Below are 23,522 nucleotides of genomic sequence, written 5' to 3'. Positions count from 1 at the left end.
AGAGAGAGGTTTTAGAACTAAGGTACTTGATTGATGGTCAGTGGGTATTGGGTTCAGCTCGAGAGAGTGAATCCTAAAACCCTTTTTCACACATTCAGTTCGAGATAGTGAATGGACTAAGGTGTGGGCTGTTCTTATTTTGCATGCTTGTTGATGTTCGAGAGAAATCAACTTGATTCGGGGAAAATTATTCGAGAGAAAGTTTATCTCCTCTATAGTCTAGCTTACTCATTGATTTTTAGTCGTTTTCTAATAGTTGCAACTACCCATTTGTCTATAATAGCCTGTAATCGAATCACATCCCAAGAACCCATCTCATTATTGTTATTTTCGTATTGTTTTGCTGCTGCTATAGTTGATAATTAAAACCAAAACCCCCTTATTTGACATTCGTGTCAACCCCTTATTTGAATTATATTTTTATTTGATCATGTCTATTCCTATGATTGATTTGAGCATGTTCACACTTTACTATTGAATCTTAAACATGTACCTCTCCCTATGGGATCGACCCTAACTCATTTAGTTGGGTTATATTTTGACTAACGATCATTGACACTTTGAATTGGATGAAGGATCCTTGAAACGTTAAATCATTAGCCCATACATCATGTCCAAAAAGGAAATACGAAAGTGAAACTACAATAAGAAAATCCATCCTCGAACCATGAGGACTCACCATGCTAGGAAAGAGATCAAAGTCCAAGCTCTAGCCACAAGAATGGAAACCCTACCCGTCGGACCCTAAATTTGGGGAAAATGTAGGCAAGAGTATGTGTTAGTAAAAAAATGCACCAAGTATGATAACTATGCATAAAAACATTTAAAACATGCTAAAAATGACATTTCATTTCATGATAAGCAATTTACCAAGTTTAAACATCATAATAGAAATAGTTGGAAAACATATGTAATAATATCATGGTCAATGCAAGCTAAATCACCTTTAAGTCTTTGAGCACATATAAGATACTTCTTTAAGTAACCCTAGTTCATAAGTCAACTTGTTGTGGGAGAATTATCCTGAACCGACATAGAGACCATGTGAGCTAAAACATGATCACCCGGTGTCTCCCAAACCGAAAAGGGTTGTTCTACTTGCCTAAGGTAGAACTATGAACATCTAGCTTAAGTGGATCCACTAGCTAATCAACCTATGGGGGCACATCGTTATGGGATAAGGAGATTGCTACTAGAAACCCAGCCTCTACTCACGGGTAAGCTTCCATCTCATGAGACTTCTTCTAGAAACCCGGCCTCTACTCACGGGAGAGCTTCCATCTCAAGGTCAATATCCACTCGCTGCTATCCTTAATTCCCACAGAATAGTATTTTCTTACTTATTCTCATTGTCCATAGAAAGACATGTCATCTTATCAATCCAAGTTAGTTCATTAGGATAACTCTTATTCATTGATTCAATTAGGTGAGAATATCCTTACAACCTAGGAATCCTTTCTATGTGAGAAAACTTTTCACATCATGGTTGTAAATGTTTTATGAGAATAACCTTTCAACAACACAACAACAACAACAACAACATTGACACTTCACTCTTAAAGCACCCTTAAAGCATTTACATAGCTTTCAAGGTTCAAAGCTACTTTAAATCACCAAATCTAGAATTCTAACATTAGATAGGGATTTAATCATAAATTTGTGTAATTCTATTACTTCATGCTTTAGATCATAAAACTCCTCTTTCATCATCAACAACCCACATTATGAGATCACAATTTGGAAAACATGGGGGTTTGCATGGGTTCATAGGGGATACATCATAAAGCATTGTAAATCATCAATTCATGCATATTTAGACATAATTAAACCACTAAGATTAGTAATCAAAATAAATGATGGTGTTTGAAGAAAACCCTAGCTAATTATGGAATCCTACCATTTGAAATAGAGGAATTTGGGGACTCTATGGGTAGAAGGAACCCATGGAAGAAAGCTATCATACCTCAAGTCCAATTGCCTATCTTTAATGGAGAATTTGGATCCTTAGCTTGAAACCCTAGGTGAAATCTTCTTCTTCAAGTTCTTGAGAGAGAATAGTTGAGAGGAGTTGGTTTTATTTTAGGATTTAGGAAGAATGAATTAAATTGGGGATTTTGGGGGTTAAAAATACTTATATAGGTGGTCTAGATGTAGGCAAAATGACATAGTATATGAAGTAATTAATTAGGAAAAGACTCAACCACCCCTAAGAATAACTGCCAGCAGTGACCCACGAGACCCCAATCGACAGACCGTGGATAGACCTACGGTCCGTCCTGCACATCCATCACTAAGTATAGAGAATTTTGGCCATCGACGGAACCCTGGACCGACCTACGGTCTGTAGGTCCTTTCCGTGATCCATGCTTGGACCTTTTCCAAAGTGACCCATCGACAAGCCCAGTCAACGGGACGTGGTCTGACCCACGGTCCATCCTGGTGAACCGTCGTTGGTCATCAAAGACCATGACTTAGGACCCCTGAACTCTAGCAGAGTGACCAACCCACAGAACACACATACGGTCCGTCGTTCAACCTGCGGGCTGTGGTTGGCCTCTGTGGCTGGCACCTGCGACTTCCCAAAAACCTGGTTTAATTCCCTCTTTCGGATACGAGGTGTTACAATATCTCCCCCTTGAGATTATTCGTCCTCGAATGAGGTTTAAACTGGCTCTAAAAGAGTATGATAGAAATTAACAACCCAATCGAATCAATGCAATGCATACAACCGAGGAGGAACTATCGGCTCTAACTCAACATACTCAAATACAACACAAGGAAGTAGGAACTACATCTAACAACCATTATGCATGAAATTTCAACATTTCTTATGTTCTTAGGAGGAACTACCTTCTCCAAGCTTTAAAGAATGCTCAACAAGATCTCATGGAGCCTATATGCAATTTACTCTCATAAAGCATATCAAAAACATGTTCATCAATAAGTCATGAGGCAACTCATACTCAATACACAACAACATGAGGAAAATAAGTAATTTAAGCCATTTATTTCAAAACATAAGCTTTTTCATGAACATGTATAATCATAAGGAAATCATAGAAACACATAAATCACACATGACTCTTACACAAAAAACAATCAAGGTGAACTCATTACCTCAAGCGATGGGAGGATTTGAAGGAAAGAGATGAGGATATCAGGACTTCATATTGGCCTCGGCCTCCCAAGTAGCACCCTCAACTAATTGATTGCTCCACAAAACTTTTACGGAAGCAACTTCCTTATTCCTTAACTTCTTAACTTGTCGGTCCAAAATCTCAACCGAAACTTCCTCATAAGAGAGGCTTTCATCAACTCCCAACCCTTCTAGCGGAATTATGGACGTCGGATCTCCAACACACTTCTTAAGCATAGAGACATGGAAAATTGGATGCACTGATGTCAACTCATTTGGCAAATCTAACTCATAGGCAACATTGCCAACACACCTCAAAGATATGGGCCTACATACTGGGACTAAGCTTCCCTTTCTTACTAATCCTCATCACACCCTTCATAGGTGATATTTTCAAGTAAACTCAATCATGAACCTCAAATTCAATATCCCTTCTTCTAACTTCAACATAAGACTTTTGTCGACTTTGAGCCATTTTCAACCTGTCTCTAATAAGTCGAACTTTCTCAATAGCTTCATAAACTAGCTCAAGACCTATCATGGCAACTTCACCCACCTCAAACCAACCCATAGGAAATCTACACGTCATACCATAAAGAGCCTCAAATGGAGCCATACCAATACTCGAGTGATAGCTATTATTATAGGCAAATTCCATCAATGGAAAATGGTCATCCCAAATACCCTTAAAATCAATCACATAAGCCCTTAACATGTCTTCCAAGGTTTGGATAGTACGTTCCGCTTGCCCATCGGTTTGGGGAAGAAAAGTTGTGCTAAACTTAACCTTAGTACCAAGACCCTTTTGGAATGACTTCCAAAATTGAGAACTGAATTGGGTACCTCGATTGGAAATGATATACAAAGGCACACCATGCAATTTTACCACCTCTCTCAAATACATCTTATCATAGTCTTCCGCCGAATAAGAAGCCTTGACGGAAAGAAAATGAGCCGATTTTGTCATCCGATCAACTATTACCCATATCGAGTCATGTTGTTGTCGGGTGCAAGGCAAACCAACTACAAAGTCCATATTCAAGTCTTCCCACTTCCAAGTAGGAATAGCAATGTCTTGGGACAAACCTCTTAGCCTTTGGTGCTCAACTTTCACTTGTTGGCAATTAGGATATTTGGCCATAAATCCTGCAATATCTTTCTTCATCCCATTCCACCAATAGACTTCTCGTAGATCACGGTACATCTTGGTGGCTCCCGGGTGAATAGAATACCGAGAACTATGGGCTACCTCTAAAATTTGTTCCCTCAAGTCATTAACATTCAGAACACATAACCGAGCTTGGTACCTAAGTATGGACTTCTTAAGTACCGCTTCTTTCAACTCAACTTAAATGGGATCAAGACCTTGCTTAGCCTTTACATCCACCACAAAAGACAATTCGGACCCACTATGGACCATGACAACACCCTTGGTGGAATCCACTAGTTGAACATCTAATCAAGCCAACCTATGGACATCACAAACCAACTCTTTCTTTTCTTCATCTACATGAGCCACACTACCCATCGACAATCTACTAAGAGCATCCGCTACCACATTAGCTTTACCGGGGTAATAAAGGAGACTCATGTCATAATCCTTCAATAGTTCTAACCACCTTCTTTGGCAAAGATTCAAGTCCTTTTGACTAAACACATATTGTAGACTCTTATGATCGGTGAAAACATCCACATGAATCCCATACAAATAATGCCTCCATATTTTTAAGGCAAACACAACCGCCGCTAACTCAAGGTCATGGGTAGGATAATTCTTCTCATAGATCTTAAGTTGCCTTAAAGCATAGGCAATCACCTTACCATTTTTCATAAGCATGCATCTGAACCCAACTCTAGAGGCATCACAATACACCACAAAACCATCCGTACCTTCCAGTAGGGTCAACACCAGAGCGGAAGTAAGTCTATCATTCAACTCTTGGAACCTTTTCTCACAAGCTTCCGACCACACAAACTTAACCTTCTTTTGAGTCAAAGCCATCAAAGGAGAATCAATGGAAGAAAATCCCTCAACAAACCTTTTATAGTAACCGGCCAAACCCAAAAAGCTTCTAATGTCAGAAGGGATTAGAGGTCTAGGTCAACTCTTGACCGCATCTGTCTTCTTAGGATCTACCTCAATTCCCGTACTTGACACAATATGACCAAGGAAAGCTACAGACCTTAATCACAATTCACATTTGCAAAACTTTGCAAAAAGTTATTGATCTTTAAGAACTTGTAACACAATTCTCAAATGGTCCACATGTTCATCCTCACTCCTTGAATATATCAAAATATCATCGATAAACACAATCACAAACATGTCTAGGTATTGCCTAAACACTCTATTCATCAAGTCCATAAATGCCCCCGAAGCATTAGTTAAACCAAATGACATCACTAGAAATTCATAATGGCCATATCGAGTTCAGAAAGACGTCTTTGGAATATCAACTCCTCTTACCCTCAACTGGTGATAGCCCGAACGAAGATCTATTTTAGAGAAATAACTAGCCCCTTGAAGTTGGTCAAACAAGTCATCAACTCTTGGGAGAGGATACTTGTTCTTAATGGTCACTTTATTCAATTGACGATAATCAATGCACATTCCAAGAGACCTATCTTTCTTTCTAACAGACAACACGGGAGCACCCTATGGAAAGATACTCGGTCGGATGAAACCCTTATCCAATAAATCTTTTAGTTGCTCCTTCAACTCTTTTAACTCCACCGGGGCCATTCTACAAGGAGGAATAAAAATAGGTTGCGTATCCTAGAAGAGGTCAATACCGAAATCTATTTCCCGCTCGGGAGGAATACCGGGAAAATCATCGAGGAAAACTTTTGGGAATTCGTTAACCACGAGAATCGAATCGAGAGAAAAGGTTTTAGAATCTACATCCCTCACCCTAACAACATGGTAAAAGCAACCTTTCGAGATCATCTTCCTAGCTTTAAGGTAAGACATAAATTGACCTCTAGGCATAAAATTTCTCCCCTTCCACTCTAGGATATATTTGAAAATTGAAATCTGACCACTCGAGTTCTACAATCAATAGAGGCATAACAAGCATGCAACCAATCCATCCCAAGAATGACATCAAAGTCGATCATGCATAAACTCACACTTTGCCCTTTCAAGGTTCAAAGCTACTTTAAATCACCAAATCTAGAATTCTAACATTAGATAGGGATTTTATCATAAATTCATGTAATTCTATTACTTCATGCTTTAGATCATAAAACTCTTCTTTCATTATCAACAATCCATATTATAAGATCACAATTTGGAAAACATGGGGGTTTGCATGGGTTCATAGGGTATACATCATAAAGCATTGTAAATCATCAATTCATGCATATTTAGACATAATTAAACCATTAAGATCAATAATCAAAAGAACCCATGGTGTTTGAATAAAACCCTAGCTAATTGGGGAATCCTACCATTTGAAATAGAGGAATTTGGGCATTCCATGGGTGGAAGAAACCCATGGATGAAAGCTATCATACCTTAAGTCCAATTGCCTATCTTCAATGGAGAATTTGGATCCTTAGCTTGAAACCCTAGGTGAAATCTTCTTCTTCTTCGTCAAGTTCTTCAGAGAGAATATTTGAGAAGAGTTGGTTTTCTTTTGGGATTTAGGAAGAATGACTTAAATGGGGGATTTTGGGGGTTAAAAATACTTATATATGTGGTTTAGATGTAGGCAAAACAACATAGTGTAGGAATTAATTAATTAGGAAAAAACCCAACTAACCTTAAGAATAACTGCCAGCAGTGACCCATGATTCCCCCCATCAACGGACCGTGGATGGACCTACGGTCCATCCTGCACATCCGTCACTAAGTACAGAGAATTTTGGCCATCGACGGAACCCTGGACCACGAAGCGTGGACCCACCTACGATCCATAGATCCCTTTTGTGGTCCATGTTTGGACCTTTTTCTGAGTGACCCACCGACGGGCCCAGTCGATGGGCCGTGGTCTAACCCACAGTCCGTCCTGGTGAACCGTCGTTGGTCATCGGAGACCATGACTTGGGACCCCTGAACTCTGGAAGAGTGACCAACCCACGGACCACACCTACGGTTCGTGGTTCAACCCACGAACCGTGGTTGGCCTCCGTGGCTGGCACCTGCAACTTATCAAAAATCTGGTTTAATTCCCTCTTTCGGATACGGGGTGTTACAATAAGACATGATATGATGAAGTTTTAGGTTACCGAGGACATGACCTTAGATAAGAAGATGTGGATGACACGTATTAGGGTAGATATTTAGTAGGTAGTGTTGTGTTGTGTTTCTTAGGATGACTAGTGTTTGTCTGGTACTATTTGGATTATTGTACTTCTTTTTCTATTTTTTATTATTTTTTTCAATAATCTATCATAATATGATGTCTATTATGTTTTGATTATCACATCTTTTTATTGTTGTTTTTGGCTCCTTAATTTCTGGTAGACTTTGCCTTGTTACTTGTTATGTTTCTTTCACTGTCTCCTTTTTTTGTACACCTAGATTTGTTGAACTTGGGCCGAGGGTATTTCGAAAACAACCTCCTTCACGAGGTAGTGGTAAGGTCTGCGTACAATCTACCTCCCCAGATCTCAGTTGTGAGATTTCAATAGGTATGTTGTTGTATAATAATGATTTTTTTATTTTGCAAAAATGTCACGTGTTTTCAACAAATTATCTCACCCTTTTCTCACACCTCTAGACACGATCCAAATAATTTTTTTAATTCCTCGCCTACTCATTCATAAAATGAGTTTGGATTGGGTTTGAATAGAAGAAGGATTGAGATTCTTTTAATTTGGTAGGGTCTAGATGGGTAAGAAAAATGGATGAGGTAATTTTTTTAAGTGACGTGATATTTTTGGAATTTAAAAATTATTTTTAAGATTGTTTTTTTTATAAATTCAGCCTGTTAACGAAAGAGGTATATATACACCATTTATTAGACGATGAGGGTATATATGCACCATTCAAAGGCGTATCTAGAGGGGGTTCCGTGGGTTCATGTGAACCCATGCTCCCTCTCTAGATTATATATAGTAGTGTTATATTTTTCAAAAAAAATATTTAAATATAGAGGTGTGAGCCCATGTTAAAAGTAACATATAATAATACGATGATGATTGAGTGCACATCTCTAAGCAAAGATAGAAACTTATATCTATCTTAGTTTTTTTAGTAATACTCCTACAAGTGGTTATCGGTAACACTTTTTGCGTTTCAATCATTCTTCTCTTTTGTTTTATGGCTTTAATCTTTCAAAATTTTCAAGTGTGTTACATTGAAAATTCCTTAAAAAATAATAGCATTGTAAAAATTTATATAATTAAATCAAATGTGTATATTAAAATCTAAAACTAGTAGTATTATATATGTTGGACCTATAGTTTTTAAAATTTAACGGTTCAACGTTAAGAACGTAAAGGTCAAATCGATCAAATTTATATCTTAGATGCATTTTTTCGTAATAGTGCACCCATCCTTCCGAAATCCTGGATACGCCTCTGGTACTATTCATTAAACGACAAGAATATATATACACCACTTTTTAAATAAGAAATACATATGTTCTAAATCACAAAGTGAAGGGGTATATTTACTCCTTTGCCCATTCTAGCCAAATATGCATTAGAAGTTTGAGGCAAATACATAAAAATTCTTAAATTGGTTAAAGGAAAGGAATAACGCGTGGACCATAAACTTAAATTGTTATTCCTCCTAATTTGGAAAGGAAATATTACAGCACAACATACAAAGGTAGGGCTTTTAATATGGTAAGTAAAGTTTAATGAAGAGTAGCATGTTAGTTATTACACAATGCCAGATAGAAGATGATGAAGAAAAGGAGACCACGTTGATGGCCTCAACCCAACGTCCAACTGTATGCTTTTCTGTCCTCCTGCTTTTCTCCATTTTCTTATTCTCCACCCCACCCCCCTCCATCCCCACCCACCCACAACAGTGCACTACATACAACTAAGTTCTATGCGTATATTGTATATGTGCGGGCGTCAAAGTTTAATTCATATGCATTGACAATATAAAAAGTTATATACTTCTTCTGTCTCATTTTATATGGTACTTTTCATATTTTGAAATTCAAATAAGTTTATATTTTTTTTAAAAACTATTTTGAATTATCAACTATTGTGATTTATAGTACTTTTTACGTAATTTACAAATATATAAATTGTATTTCAAAAATTTTTAAGAGTCCATGAGCAAATTTCTGATCAAAATTAAACAATTTGACTCTAGAAAAACGCCACATAAATTAGGACAGGGAGAGTAACATTTTGAAGCAAGTAATTTTCCTATGTTTTAGATTATATTCCTAGTTTTTTTTTTTTTTTTTTTTTTTTTTTTTTATGGTAAGTTAGTTACTTGTGAATATATATTTTTAGGCTATTAATAGTATTGGAAATCCTTTTATATATATATTATTAATGTATAAAGTATAGTGTGCATATAGTATGTATAGTATATGATGAATATTCCATAATCTCCCGATCCCCCTTTAACTTCCTCCTCCCCCTCTTGTTTCTCAAGTTTATATAGTCTTGAAGAAGTTGTTTTTTCAATTAAGTCCTCTATTTTCTGTCCTTGAAGTCTAATTAAACTTCATTCATAAGTCCTCTCTCTCTCTCTCTACATGACGATGAGCAATATTAACCACAACAACTTGGGGGATACGACGCTAACAAAGGTGTTTGTAGGAGGGTTGGCATGGGAAACTCCTAAGGAAGCCATGAAAGAGCACTTTGACAAGTATGGTGACATCTTGGAAGCTGTCATCATCTCCGATAAGCTCACCGGAAGATCCAAAGGCTATGGCTTTGTATGTTATCAATTCTCCTTGTCTTATTTAAATCTCTATCACATTTATTTTTACAAGATTAGTGTATGACAAATTAACGTTTACTACTTTTTAATTTATGTAAAATGACTCAATCTTTTTTCGCCTCTTTTTGGATAGGTGACCTTTAAGGACGCAAAATCAGCCAAAAAAGCATGCGAGGATGCCACTCCCATTATCAACGGGCGCCGAGCCAACTGTAATCTCGCATCCCTCGGCGCCCGTCGTTCTCGCCCCTCTCCCTCTATCACTCCCCCTCCTCCTCCTCAACAAGGTATCTCTTATGGAAAATTTTATTATATGAGAGAAGTATTGAAAACATTTTTTCCTTGACGCAAATTATTAGTTTCATCTCGAATTACTGACAGTCTTAAAAATACTCCTTTACTAGATTAACTAGATTTTGATACCCCGGATAAATCTCCGATCTGTCATATGAATACATAGCAAGTAGTCTCAAACTATTGTAAGAGTACCCGTAAATTTGGGGAGAATTTAAGGGTGAATATCACTCATATTGCAAGATCAAGGTGTATTTAAGTTCAATTAGCCAAGTAAAGAGGTGTTTGTAAGGCTGACAATAATTCGGGAATGAAATTGATAATGTATGTCATGTTTAGGAGTGTTTTCAATGCTTCTCTCTTTTTATAATTTATCATGTTAAATAATGAGTCTGAATTTATTGACACTCCATGTTTACATCAAATTACCATGGTTAAGGGAACTTATAAGATGAAACTATAGTATTATGAATTGATCATGATTATGTATAGAAATCTATATGCAAACACTTAATATGCATCTATCGATTTGACATGGAAATTGAATAGAGATAGATTTTTGTGATAATAAATTATGAAGTCTAATTTCTATTTTATATTTTTATTGAAAAATGTTGAAGGAGCTAATGTGGTAGGACCAAGGGCTAATTCAGCATCACCTGCAAGTCACGTGCAGTGGTACTATCCTGCTGCGGCACCCCAAGCTGCAGCTCCGGCTTCACCCTTTCACCATCAGCACCATCATCAGCCTCTTCCTTTCTATGGGTAAATATATAAATAATTAAACCCTAATTACTCTCTAATCTTTTTATTTTGATTTGGATCTCCATATTATTCTAGTTTAATTAGTTTTTCATTTAACTTAATGTCTGAACCATTCAGATTCAGACCTCCATTAAATGTAAATAAATGAGACCTTATTCTTACTAACAAGACTCCCTCCTTTTTCCTTTACGCGGTAAGATTTGGCGTACCACGGTCTAAATTAGCGCGGACATACTAAGTTATAATAATTAATGATTTTTTACTATACCCAAGGTAAAATAGTTAAAAAAAAATCGTTTTCTCTTAGATGAAAAAGGATATATGTCACTTTTATAACGATAAATATATTAATTTTAAATGGCAAAGTTAATGAGTATATCAAACCTTTTTTCCTAAATTAAAAGGAAGGAATACTACTTGAAATATTCTAAAAAGAAGTAAGATATGTCCCAATATTTAATTTATTTTACATAGTTGATACAACAATGATGGCAACCATGATCAAATTGTTTTAAAGAATTTCCTATCTTATAAATTGAAAAATAGAGACATAATTATATCAACTGTTGGTATATTTGCAGGTATTCTCCAGCTTAAGATATGTCCCAATATTTAATTTATTTTACATAGTTGATACAACAATGATGGCAACCATGATCAAATTGTTTTAAAGAATTTCCTATCTTATAAATTGAAAAATAGAGACATAATTATATCAACTGTTGGTATATTTGCAGGTATTCTCCAGCTTATATTGCCACAGACATGAACTACAATCATGTAAGTTCACCAACAAAAAAAAAAACAATTTTTCATTATTCAGCCTTTTTTTTTTCATCCGGTATTCGAAGCCCACATTAAAATTTTGATTTTTCATGGTGCACAGAAAGTAAGCTACAATGGTGGGGGCTACATGAATGGGCATTTTTCTCAAGTGTATCCAAGTCAGGCAATGATGCCAATGTACCCATACTATCACTTTCATCATCAGTCACAGACAATGGGCCTTCCAGCCCATATCTATTCTCCAACACCTGCTGGCCCAATATCTGCACTTCCAGCCCTTATGTCAAAGCCCACATCAATTCCTCCTACTGCAGGTACTCCCTCCGTCTCATATTAGATCGATCAACACTTTCTATTTAACATAGTGACATCAATATATAGAGTATTAGAAAATGTTCACATTCAAAATGTCATATTGACTATAGGTTTAATTAATTCTATATTGATATGAGACGATTATTTTTGATAAAATGAAAGGAGTATTATTAATTACTATAATAAAAAATAAATGATGCTCTCACGTAGGTCTCACATGGGGTTATAATATTAATTTCTTAATTGCCTGGATCCTTCTTCCAACGCACATCCACGTGGTGCTAGGAGAATATATTCAACATCAAAATCTACTACAGAGTGGCATAAATCTTTTCGTCATATCCATAGGTCAACAAGGGTAGAAAAAGTAAAAAATATTATTCATTACACTACAATAGAGTATAGACTAGAGATTTTCATTTTTACCTAGACATCACTTTTTCCTATTCATTTTCATTTTAACCTAGACATTATTTTTTCCTATTCATTTTCGGAAGTGGTGAAGATATTTTAATACTTTCAATTTAATTATTCAGATGATACTCGAAGTTCATGAATAACGATTATTTCTTTATCTTAATTTATTTTTCTGATTTGAATTTAACATGAAATTTAAGATTTTTTTCTTTTTGAATCTTGCGATCTTAAATTAAAGATACGTTGAATAAAGAAGGGAAATATATTTTTTTTCAAACAAATTAAGAGAAAGAGTAAAGCAATTAAATTAAAAGTAATGCTACAATTAGTAGTAATAATTAGTATGAAGTGTGAAAAATATTTCAATAAATTATTTTTACTATGTTGATGATTAAAAAGAATCAAGGAAGTCACATGGTATACAATCACTTGGAACATGACCATGTGAGAATGCTAGAGATTCTCTTTATTTTTTTATTGATCATTTCTCAGTATTTTTTTGAATAAATTAATAATAATTAGCTAAGTATATAGTGGTTTTTATTAAATATATAAAATTGGAAACTGATATTACAAAAAAACAGTTTGTTTGGCTGTGGAATAGGTACAATTATTATGATGAAAAGGATTATAAGAAAGAGCAATTATTAGAATGGAGAATTAAAGGTGGTGATTGGATCAAATAACAAAAGAGGATGAGAGGCTGCTCAGAGCAATGCTATTATTAGAGATATTCTGTAGTGGCTCTTCTAATTAATTTCCAATTTTATTTATTTTTTTTCTTTGTAATTTTTCTAAGCAAAAACAAACAATTTTTTTTTTTATTGTCAATCCGATTACTAGTTAGATTTATTAATTTCTTATCTAATCCCTTTCTCTTGATGGCTAACATATTATAGGAGCTTCTAATTATTAAGCATAAACATTGAATTATATGTTTATTGAAACCTCTAAGCTTCTTCCTCTCTAGTTGCATATTGCATCTTCACTAATTCAAAGACCAGATCTACGATCACACTTAAATGAGTAAACCTCAATTTAGATATCGGATTTTTAGCTTTTTAGTTTATTTATTGTTGAAAAGAGTATTGTTCATAACTTGGCCTTTTTCAAATTTTTATTTAGCGATTTGAATTCTTCTATTTTTCCTGTCTAGCGTTGAGACAAATAATACTACAAAACCATTACATACACATGATGGTTGGAGGTGAATGTGGGTTAAGAGCTTCAATCGCTACAACAAAAATAACTTTTAGTGGCAATAAATAGGTACATTAGCAAAGAGTGTTAAATCTTTTACCGACATAGTTAATTGTCACTGATCTAATGTCCTTATAGGCGTTAGCGGCATTTAAATAAAGGTGTTAAAATGTGATTGTTACTTGTAATTACTGCTATTTAGTGACAATTAAGATATTATCGTTAATTAATTATCGCTAAACATTATTTTTGATATGTGAGTAATAATTATTACCCTTGTGTAATTATCCTAATAATACTTATTTGTGGAACACTTTTTACACCCATGATGGAGGAGAGACATGGTTATTAGATGTATATGATGGGGTGCAACTTAATTAACCTATGTATTTATCAAATCTAGTTTTATATATAGTTAATTCTTTAATAAATTATGTAAGTGTACTAATTAAGTTCATTTTAAGTATTATAATGGGTACAAGAATTTTGATAACCACTTGCTTAAATTTAATTTGTTTCTTCATGGAAAGGGAGCACATGTGGCAGGCAGGATCATAAATCAGAATGGGACAGTCTGTTGTTTTTTTATTATTTTATTTTATCAAACTTAGAATTCTCAATCTAAATCATATAGCAGTAACCAAATGAAGAACATTGGTAGGTAACAACAATATTTCATCAGTTGCCTGGCTGGCTTCTGAATATATTAGGTCAAAAAGAAGAAAACAACAACTTCAAAACCATTTGCAAAAAAACTTGTAGATTTCAATCTATGTGCTATTAAAGCTGACAATCACAACACATATTCAGGACTCGTTTGGTAAGGTGTATATAAATAGTGTTGAATATAATGTATGAGTAATGCTGATATTAAATATATTGAGTTTATTTTATTCGTTGTAATTGAGTTGGTAAATTAAAAAGAAATTGTATCACATAAATTTCTAAACAGAAATATTTTGCTCCACAAATATAATGAAAAGGACGTGGAATATGTTTTGAGTGTAATAGTGTCTTTAAACATGCTAATGCAAGCATTAAATTTTTTTGTATTATTAATACCATATATTTTCGTGTATTAGTTATGCATACCTTAATACCAAATAAAATATACATTAACTATATATATAAGTTAAAAAACTGTATCGAACAAGCTACTAATAACATACAAAACTAATATAAATATATTTTTTTCTAATACACTCTACCAAATAATTCCTAAAGTTATCTCAATTTACTCAATAACATTTTCTTTGACGTTCCCTCCTTGTAAGTTGTAACTAATGTAAATGGAGCATGTCCAGCTCCAATAATGTGACGGTCAAACTTCTTGAACAATCAAGATATCGAAGATCAAATAATATTTTCATTCTCAATTGAAGTCTCTCTTTTATTAAACAAAATCACCAATTTTAAAAAAAAAAAAATTTAGGACAGAAAATCTGCATTGGTTCAAGAGTCAGTAACCCCCAACTTTCGTGCAGATTAAGAAGGTGTTTGGACATGTGATTTCATATCGTAATATGCAATCATGAGATGAAATTAGCTTTAGAACATGCGATTTTACGTTAATTTCACCTCATGAATTCATATCATGAGATGAAACCTCAAATTCTCCAAAAATCATAATTTGGGAATTTCAAATCATTATTTGAGATTTTTTCAAATACAAAAATTGATTCACAAGTTTATATCTTGTAAAAAAATTCACATTTAATTTATATATATCAACTAGTCATTTGTTTCATATGTAAATAAAATTTATATAAGGAGAGAAAATAAAATTAAGAAAAGAAGTGAATGTCTAGGATTTTAATTCTATTGATCTCTCATCGTGTAGACTTAATTCATTTGCTTTTGTCTTGAAGTTTTCCTCATAACGAAAAACAAACTTCACTAATCGCTTGTATTATCACTTTTTTTAAAAAAAATAAAAAATCTATTGTGATTGGAATATTGAAAACAATGGGTAGTAGGATGGATGGATCAGAGTTCCTATGTTTTTTGACACCACATGCTAAGGGCTTGAGGCCCAATTACTTTGGATCGAGTACTTGGATTGCATTTTACTGGTAAGGGGGTCGTTTAAGGGAACATTATTTTATTAGACATATATTCATATCACATATATTAATTTTAGGGAAAATTGTACATAATGACAAACTATTAATTCAAATTAAATGGTATAACCACACTTTGATTTAATTGTGCCCTGTAGCAAACTGTTTGTCAGTCGCCTCTCTCTCTCAAACTCTCGCTCGCCACTCTCCCTCACTCGCTCGCTCTCTCTGTCGCTCGCCTCTGTCGCTTTATACAAACAGAAATGTATAAATTGTGTTTCTGTTTGTATAAAGCGAGAGAAAATTGTATATACACATGCAAATACATATATCTTCGTCCTATACACTTATAATTATACAATACAAATATTCTCCTGTCCAGTTCTCTTTTGCTTTTCTCTCTTTCTCGCTTTATACAAACACAGATTATACAAAATACAATGCATAATTTATGTTTGCATAAAGCAAGAGAGAGAACGATATTTGATATACAAACGTTTTATTTCGATTCAATTGTATACAAATTCAATTTTTATAAAGATATACAAGCACATAAAATTAAATTGAGAGACTTTCAACGATTTATACAAACGAGAGGCTGACAACAATTTATACAAATGGCCTGCCAACGAAATTATACAAATCTGAAGAGGAGCCAGCGAATTATACAATTGCTTCTTTTGTATATATGTATAACGAAATAGCCTAGTCATAGCATGTTTGCTATGGAGCGCAATTATGCAAACTTTGCTATAACATACAAATATGAATTTTGTGTTTGCTATATGTGAAAGTTGCTCTTAATTTTATCTATACTTATAAATACTTACGTATGTTACCACTACTTAAGAGATTTTTATCATATATTGAGGAAGATATATCTGAATACATATTTTTTCTTGCTATCAGATATATTAAAATAGAGAGAAAGGCGAGCGAGATGGGAAGGGAGCCGAGTAAGATAGTCATGTATTTCAAATACATGTGAATCATAATATATACATATTAGATACATGCTTTTGTACGTATCTAGTGTGAGTCACATGTATCTCAGATACCAGGTAGGCAGATACATAGGAAAATGGCAAGCGAGATGGGAGGGAGGCAAGCGAGATTTGTTATTTATCCCATTGAATACAGTGTATCAAGAACAAATTACATCTAATTTTGACCTCATGTATCTTGTCCCAAGATACATGTATCTGGATGCACCAAAATCTAGTAAGGTTCGTAATATTACAAACTAGCGTATATCTAAGTAATTTTGCTTTTCAAATAAGTTGGTCTCGAATTTGTAATTTTCAAATGGATTGGTTTTAAATTTGGAAAAAACTACCTGATTACACAAACATTTCTACCAGAAATACTAACTCACTCTATATTTAAAATATTACATATTGTCACACTAATTAATAGTTCATACCAAATTTTAAGTTAGATACACAACTCCTTTAGATTTCAAGTCAGATACATGTATCAAATAAACTTATTACATGTACCATTGATACCATTCACATTCTGTAAACACATACCTATGAAGAGAGACGAGCAAGATAGTTAACATGTATTTTTTTTAATACTAAATACAGGTATCTTTGATATTAGATGCATTATAAAATACAAATACTTATGGTGAGAAGCGAGCGAGAGCGTCAGTATATCCCAAATACATGCAAATCATAGTTAAATACATTGTGTATAGAATAAATTACCTGCTTTGACCTACATATATTTTAGATACACATAGATCTGAATGTGCCAGATACATGTATCTGGCATAGGATGATTGTAATCAGAGTATTGAAAAAGGGGTGGAAGGAAGGATGGATGAGAGTTCTACCTTTTTTGACACCATGGGCTAGGAGCCTTAGGCCCAATTTCTTTGGACCGAGTACTTGAACTACATCTTACCGGTAAGGGGATATTTTAATTGCACGATTTATTTTTCAAATAATCTAGTCCTTATTTATTTTTTATTAGAAAAATATGCTAAAATGTGATCATTCAACCTTTTGCTTTATATAACAAAATTAGTCTAATTTTTAAAATTATGAAAATTGGTCAAATTGCTTCTTCCTTTCAATTTCACCATTAATGACTCTTTCTCCTCCCCCTCCTTTGTGTATTCCTCATGTGCATATTTTTCGTCTTATACATTGTTTTTCTTTCTTTATTTTATTTTTTAAAATAAAATTTGACATACCAGAAACGTGAATCGTTTCGAGCGTATTATATATCAAAAGACTTGAAACGTCGAGAAAATTTTATATCTAAAATTTGGGACTGTTTAGAGATAATTTTTGAGTTGATCGAAATTAAATAGTCAGTGTATAGTTCATGTATACTCAAAGTATATTTCATGTATATTTAAGCTATATTCAACTTCTTGACTGTATCATAGTGTATATTCAATATATAACTCATGTAGAAGTAATCGATATTGTATCTTCAGTGTATACTTTCTATGACTTTTGCTATATTGTATAGTCTATGTATACTTTCTATCATTTTTGACCTTTTTATGTTAATAAAGCATGACTACCAACAAGGGTTGTGGTGTTGTAAGTACTCCTTCATCCTTAACCAAGAGGTCTCGGATTCGAGCCCCCTTGGGTACGGAGTCGCCTTTGTTAGGGAGCGCTTTACCCCCAATGTGGGACTTTCTGGCGCGAATCCGAATTTAGTCGGGCTCCAATGTGGGTACCGGACACCGGATGGGAAACCAAAAAAATAAAAATAAAGCATGACTATACTTGTTAAAACTAATTACTTTATTGTATATATTTGAAACCATCCCTTTTTTTATTTTCAAATGAGTTGGTTTTAAATTTGAAAAACTATCTAATTACACAAACATTCATACCATAAATGTCCACTTTACAGTTTTGAAAAATGATATGTTGTTTCACTAATCAATAATTTTGTATAAAATTTCAATTTAGATACATGTATCAATGCTACTAAATACATGTATCTTTGATACTAGATACATTCTATAATACACATACACAGGGAAAGAGGCGAGGAAAAGATGGAGAGAGGAGAGAGGCAAGCAAGGTTGTCAACATGTATAAATTGGTATTGTAACACCTGAAAAATTACTAAGTCCAGATCAGCTCATGAAAGTTAATAAATTTATCCAAGTCTACTGAAATTTGAGTTGTATGAGCAACATCTATTGACCATAGATGAAACCACGACTCGTAGATTAGGCTCAGAGACCAAAGTTTAGAAACAAGAAATTTGGTCTAAGTTTATGAGTTGAGTTTATGGTTCGTAAAGCTATTACAAGTCATAGATTTGAGTCGTAGATCAGCTTCAGATACATGAACTTTTATCTGAACAACACACACTAAATATACAGGTTGTAAATCCTTATACATACCATGGATTGGGTTCGTAGTTTCAAGTTCATATATTTAAAAAAAATTGTTTTTATGAACACGTTTGGCGATTCATAGTTTGATCTACGGATTGTAGATGATTCTCGTAGAATTAAACTTTAGAAACTTATATTTCTCTCTGATTACTACGGACAAGGATCTACGATCCGTAGATGGAACCACAAACCGTAGATGCTCTCGTGGAATCTGCCGAACTCAGTTTTCAATCAAGGTTATTTTTATTTTTTCCACTCTTTTATTCCCTATACTACATCGTTTAAGACTATTATAAGTGAGATTTAGAGTAACTAGTCGACCTAAACCCTCATCTTTCATGCGTAAGACCTAAAAATCAGATTTTCTCTCTTTCAAGTTTCCTCTCAAACAAGAACTAGGGTTCCATAACATCAAGCTTTAGTTCAAAGTTTCAAGGTAGGGCTTCTATTTCTGGTATGTGAAATTTCATCAATGAATATATTTTCACCCATTGAGTCACAAAGAAAACGTTGTTTCTCAGTCGATGCTTTCTACAATAGTTAGGGTTCTTATGCAAAGTATGATTTATTAGTGTTTTTTCATATTATTCATCAAGGATGGTTTAATTGTATGTTTTTCAAACTATAATTTAGTATTTCTGACAATATTTTCATGAACGCTTAGCAAATAGATATTTTCATGTCTCATATGATCAGATTTAGAATTGGAGTATGCTGCGTACAAAGTTATATAGCCCGTAGATCCCAATCATGGATGATGTCTTGAAATTTGAGAATTTGTCAAGTATCATGTGAGAATCTACAAGTCAACGGGATGGGTTGTTCGTGGTAATATGATTCTTACTTGTGTCTCATAGATTGGGTTTCAAACTTAGTGAAATTTTTGTGCAAGGTTTCTATGGTTAGAGTCTACGACTCATACATGGGAGTACGGGCCGTGGTTGACTTTTCGTATTTAGACTTCAAGAATTTTAGGTTTAATTTCCAGTAAGTGATACACAACTATCCAGTATGGTCCATAAAAATAAAATACGACCCTTAGTTGGCCATCTGTGGTTCCAAGCCTGAGGTCAAGGCTTAAAGTTAAAGGTCAGTGTACGAGCAGTGTTTTACGGCTCGTTGAAAGATTGAAGGCTCGTGGTTTGAGTTCAGAAAGTGAGTTTCCAGTAAAAGTTTGTTGGACGTCAAGTACGGTCGGTAGAAGGATGTATAGAGCGTACATATGATCGTAGAAGTTGTCTGACATTTATTCTCATGGTTAATTAGGTCTTTTTCTACTCTTTTGATAATGTAGTGACTCGTTAGATTGTTTTGAGCACTAGACCTATTTATAGCATAAACGACTCTTCCCATAAATTTTAAATGGGAAGTTTGAACTATTTTTTTTAACTACAAGTATTTATTTGACGAATATTATTAGATAATTAATATAGTTGATAGTTAATGGCCCAAGTTCATAACTTATTTAATACCCTTTACCACTTGTCCCATAAAATTATAATAAGTTAGTGGAGTTTGTCACTTTAAATAAACTATTATTTTAGAAAAGAAAAGAGAAGGAGGTAGAAACTTACCGTGCGAACGAACATGAGAAGAAAAACTCATGCTTAAGTTTCAGGTAAAAGATACATTACTTATGCCGCTAAGTTTTGCTGTAGTTTTTCTATTCTAGGATGTATATGAGCATAAATTTATTATTATTATTATATATTGATGAATAAATATTTGATTTTTAAATGGTTGTCATTGGGGTCTGACAAAAAGGTGGGAAAATCTTGTTCTTTTGGTTATTGTAGAGCTAAGGAGGAAGTTAGGGCCATTATGGGTGATGATGATCTCATCATTGGATGAAATATAATTTTGGGTTTAAATGTAATAAGAGCTTTGGTTCATGCCGCCATCGGTTCAATTTCATTTAATATCAAATGTTTATCATATTATAAGTTTAGTTTTGATATAATGGGATATGTAATTAAATATTAGGTGTATTGTATTATATGAACACCATTAGAGTTATGTTATTTGGAGGAACTAAGACTTTACCCTAGGCTTGAGGTCTAGAAAATTGATTATATTAATATTGGTGTCTACAAACTTGTTTGCTTATGAGAATTACATATTTGACAGATTGGGAACATTTTAAAGCCTTACGAAAAGAAAAAGCAAAATCGTGAGGATTTTTGACACGTCTTTGACATTTAAGGTATGTTAAGACTTTATGACTTCGTTGAAGGATGTTTTTCTAATTAAAGTTTAAAAATGGAATAAACAATGGGTAAGGGCAAAAGATGAGGGTCTCGTACCAATAATGTGACGAGCATTGGTACGAGTACCAATGTTATAAAGGGAAAATTTATTACTATAGAATGAGGGTTGTAATCTAAGAATGCCAAAGCATGTAGGCATTAGCTGATGTATTATTGAATTGATTTTTTTTTGTGTGTGATTGCATTTCTTTATTGAACCCATATAGTGATTATATATCATACCGATAATTGATTGATTGAGATGCATCATCATTCCTTTTGATTGAAATCATATTGTGCACATGCATTGACATAAGATTGAGTATAAGTTTGGCACGTGGAGATCGTCTATGCAGGGATTATTTGATTTAATGATAGTGCATTAAGATCATCCGCACAAACATGTCGAGATCGTCCGTGCTAGGATTGTTTGATTTTATGATAGTTCGTTGAGATTGACCGCAAGACACATGGAAATCATGCGTGTAGGTATATGGAACTCATGAGTCCCCCCATGGGTCATGAATTCTTGATGTATTTTCGAGAAGTATCTTGTATATACAATTGATAAATACTTGGCATCCGAGTCATATCATTTTATGGTGTCACATTGCATCGCATCTCATTACATCCTTCATTCTTGTTGATTATTGTTTTATTGGAGGTTGGACATTGCGTGATATTTGATTACCCTATTTGATGAAAATTGATTGATAAGTATAATGTAGATTTGTATAAGTAAAAGGATGATTTTCTTATTATACTCATGTCACTAATTTTTACTGCCAATCTATGATACATACTAGGTAAACGTGGTTTCATACTCATATTACACTTGTTACACCTTTTTTTGTGGTGAAGATCCAATTTCGAATACGAGCACATTTTGTGGAGCATTCTGAGTTTGAGCTTGAATTATCTTAGAATTATGGTGAGCTGCTTGGTTGTTCTGCAACCCACACCTCCCTCTATCTTATTATTTATTCTGTTATTTTCGTCTTCAGACATGATATTTCTTACATTTAGGTTTGTTATTTAGTTTTAGACTTGCACCGTATTTTAGAAGCTCTTGTACTTATGACACTAAAATTTTGGGTGATATTTTAGCTTTCTACATTTCATACTTGTGAAAGAACTAGTGTTTGAGATATTCTACTTGTTGTTTATCATTTCACCTTATTTATTTTGTTGAATTGGTAAAACTCTTGGGTTGGCTTACCTATCAGTTGGGAACATAGGTGCCATCATGATATGTGAAATTTGGGTCATGACAATTCAATATCTGAGCTTTAGGTTTAACGGTCTCACGAGTACAAGAGCAATGTCTAGTAGAGTCTTGTGGATTAGTATGATAATGTTCATACTTATCTTCGAGAGGCTATATGACATTTAAGAAATTTCTATTCTTTCCTTCCTTATCGTGCGCACTTGACTTTGATGGAATTATAATCTTGTTGTCCCATTCTCTCACAATTAGGAAGGACTCATGCATCATCGATCAAAGATTGAGAGCTTGCACCCACACCCACTGCTAGGGTTATTGCAAGAGGTAGATATAAGGAGCGAGGTCTAGGTAGAGGTTAGGTTGTATCATTTTGGGCTAATAGGTCTGTCATGATTGTTGGTGAGTAGAAATTGATTGAAAGGGTTAGGAAGATCAATTTTACGACTTATACCGGTAACTTCAATGAGAATATGTATGAATTTATAGACCGTTGTCATAAGAGGTTGCATAATCTTGGATTTGTGGAGTCCTATGAAGTTTACTACACTGTGTTTCAGATGATTGGCCATGTCCAGCAATGGTGAAGAGATTACGTTAATAGTAGGCCAGCTAGATCATTTCCACTTTCATGGACTCAATTTACTCACGTGATTTTAGAAAAAAGTTTGTTCCACACAGTGAGAGGGAGCACAAGAGGGTCGAGCTTGTTGGTTTACAACATGAGGATATTTCAGTCACTGAATATGAGGTTCAATTCTATACCTTGGCTAGGCACGCTTTGATAATACTTTCTACTGAGGGGGGAGAGAGAGAATATTAGTATAAATAGTTGAT

General features: G+C 34.1%; 3 protein-coding genes across 3 annotated transcripts in view; 1 reads left to right on the top strand and 2 right to left on the bottom strand.

Annotated features, from left to right (window-relative positions):
- The window catches only part of LOC125838361 (protein TONNEAU 1a-like), a 1,213,107-nt gene that overhangs the window by 715,539 nt on the left and 474,046 nt on the right, over positions 1-23,522 (bottom strand). The gene's annotated exons all lie outside the window — the stretch shown is intronic.
- The window catches only part of LOC125838365 (uncharacterized), a 532,039-nt gene that overhangs the window by 395,147 nt on the left and 113,370 nt on the right, over positions 1-23,522 (bottom strand). The gene's annotated exons all lie outside the window — the stretch shown is intronic.
- Positions 9,687-13,368, top strand: LOC125838368 (probable RNA-binding protein ARP1). The gene is made up of 6 exons (XM_049517445.1): positions 9,687-9,996; positions 10,135-10,288; positions 10,916-11,060; positions 11,798-11,840; positions 11,947-12,160; positions 13,163-13,368. Exons 1-6 carry the CDS (start codon positions 9,811-9,813, stop codon positions 13,180-13,182), a joined length of 762 nt encoding a protein of 253 aa, XP_049373402.1. The 5' UTR covers positions 9,687-9,810; the 3' UTR covers positions 13,183-13,368.

The sequence above is a fragment of the Solanum verrucosum genome, unplaced genomic scaffold, assembly GCF_900185275.1.
Source record: "Solanum verrucosum unplaced genomic scaffold, falcon-dt-bn FXZP01000150.1, whole genome shotgun sequence".
In the NCBI taxonomy this organism is placed as follows: Eukaryota; Viridiplantae; Streptophyta; class Magnoliopsida; order Solanales; family Solanaceae; genus Solanum; species Solanum verrucosum.
This window is presented reverse-complemented; position numbering and strand designations above follow the sequence as displayed.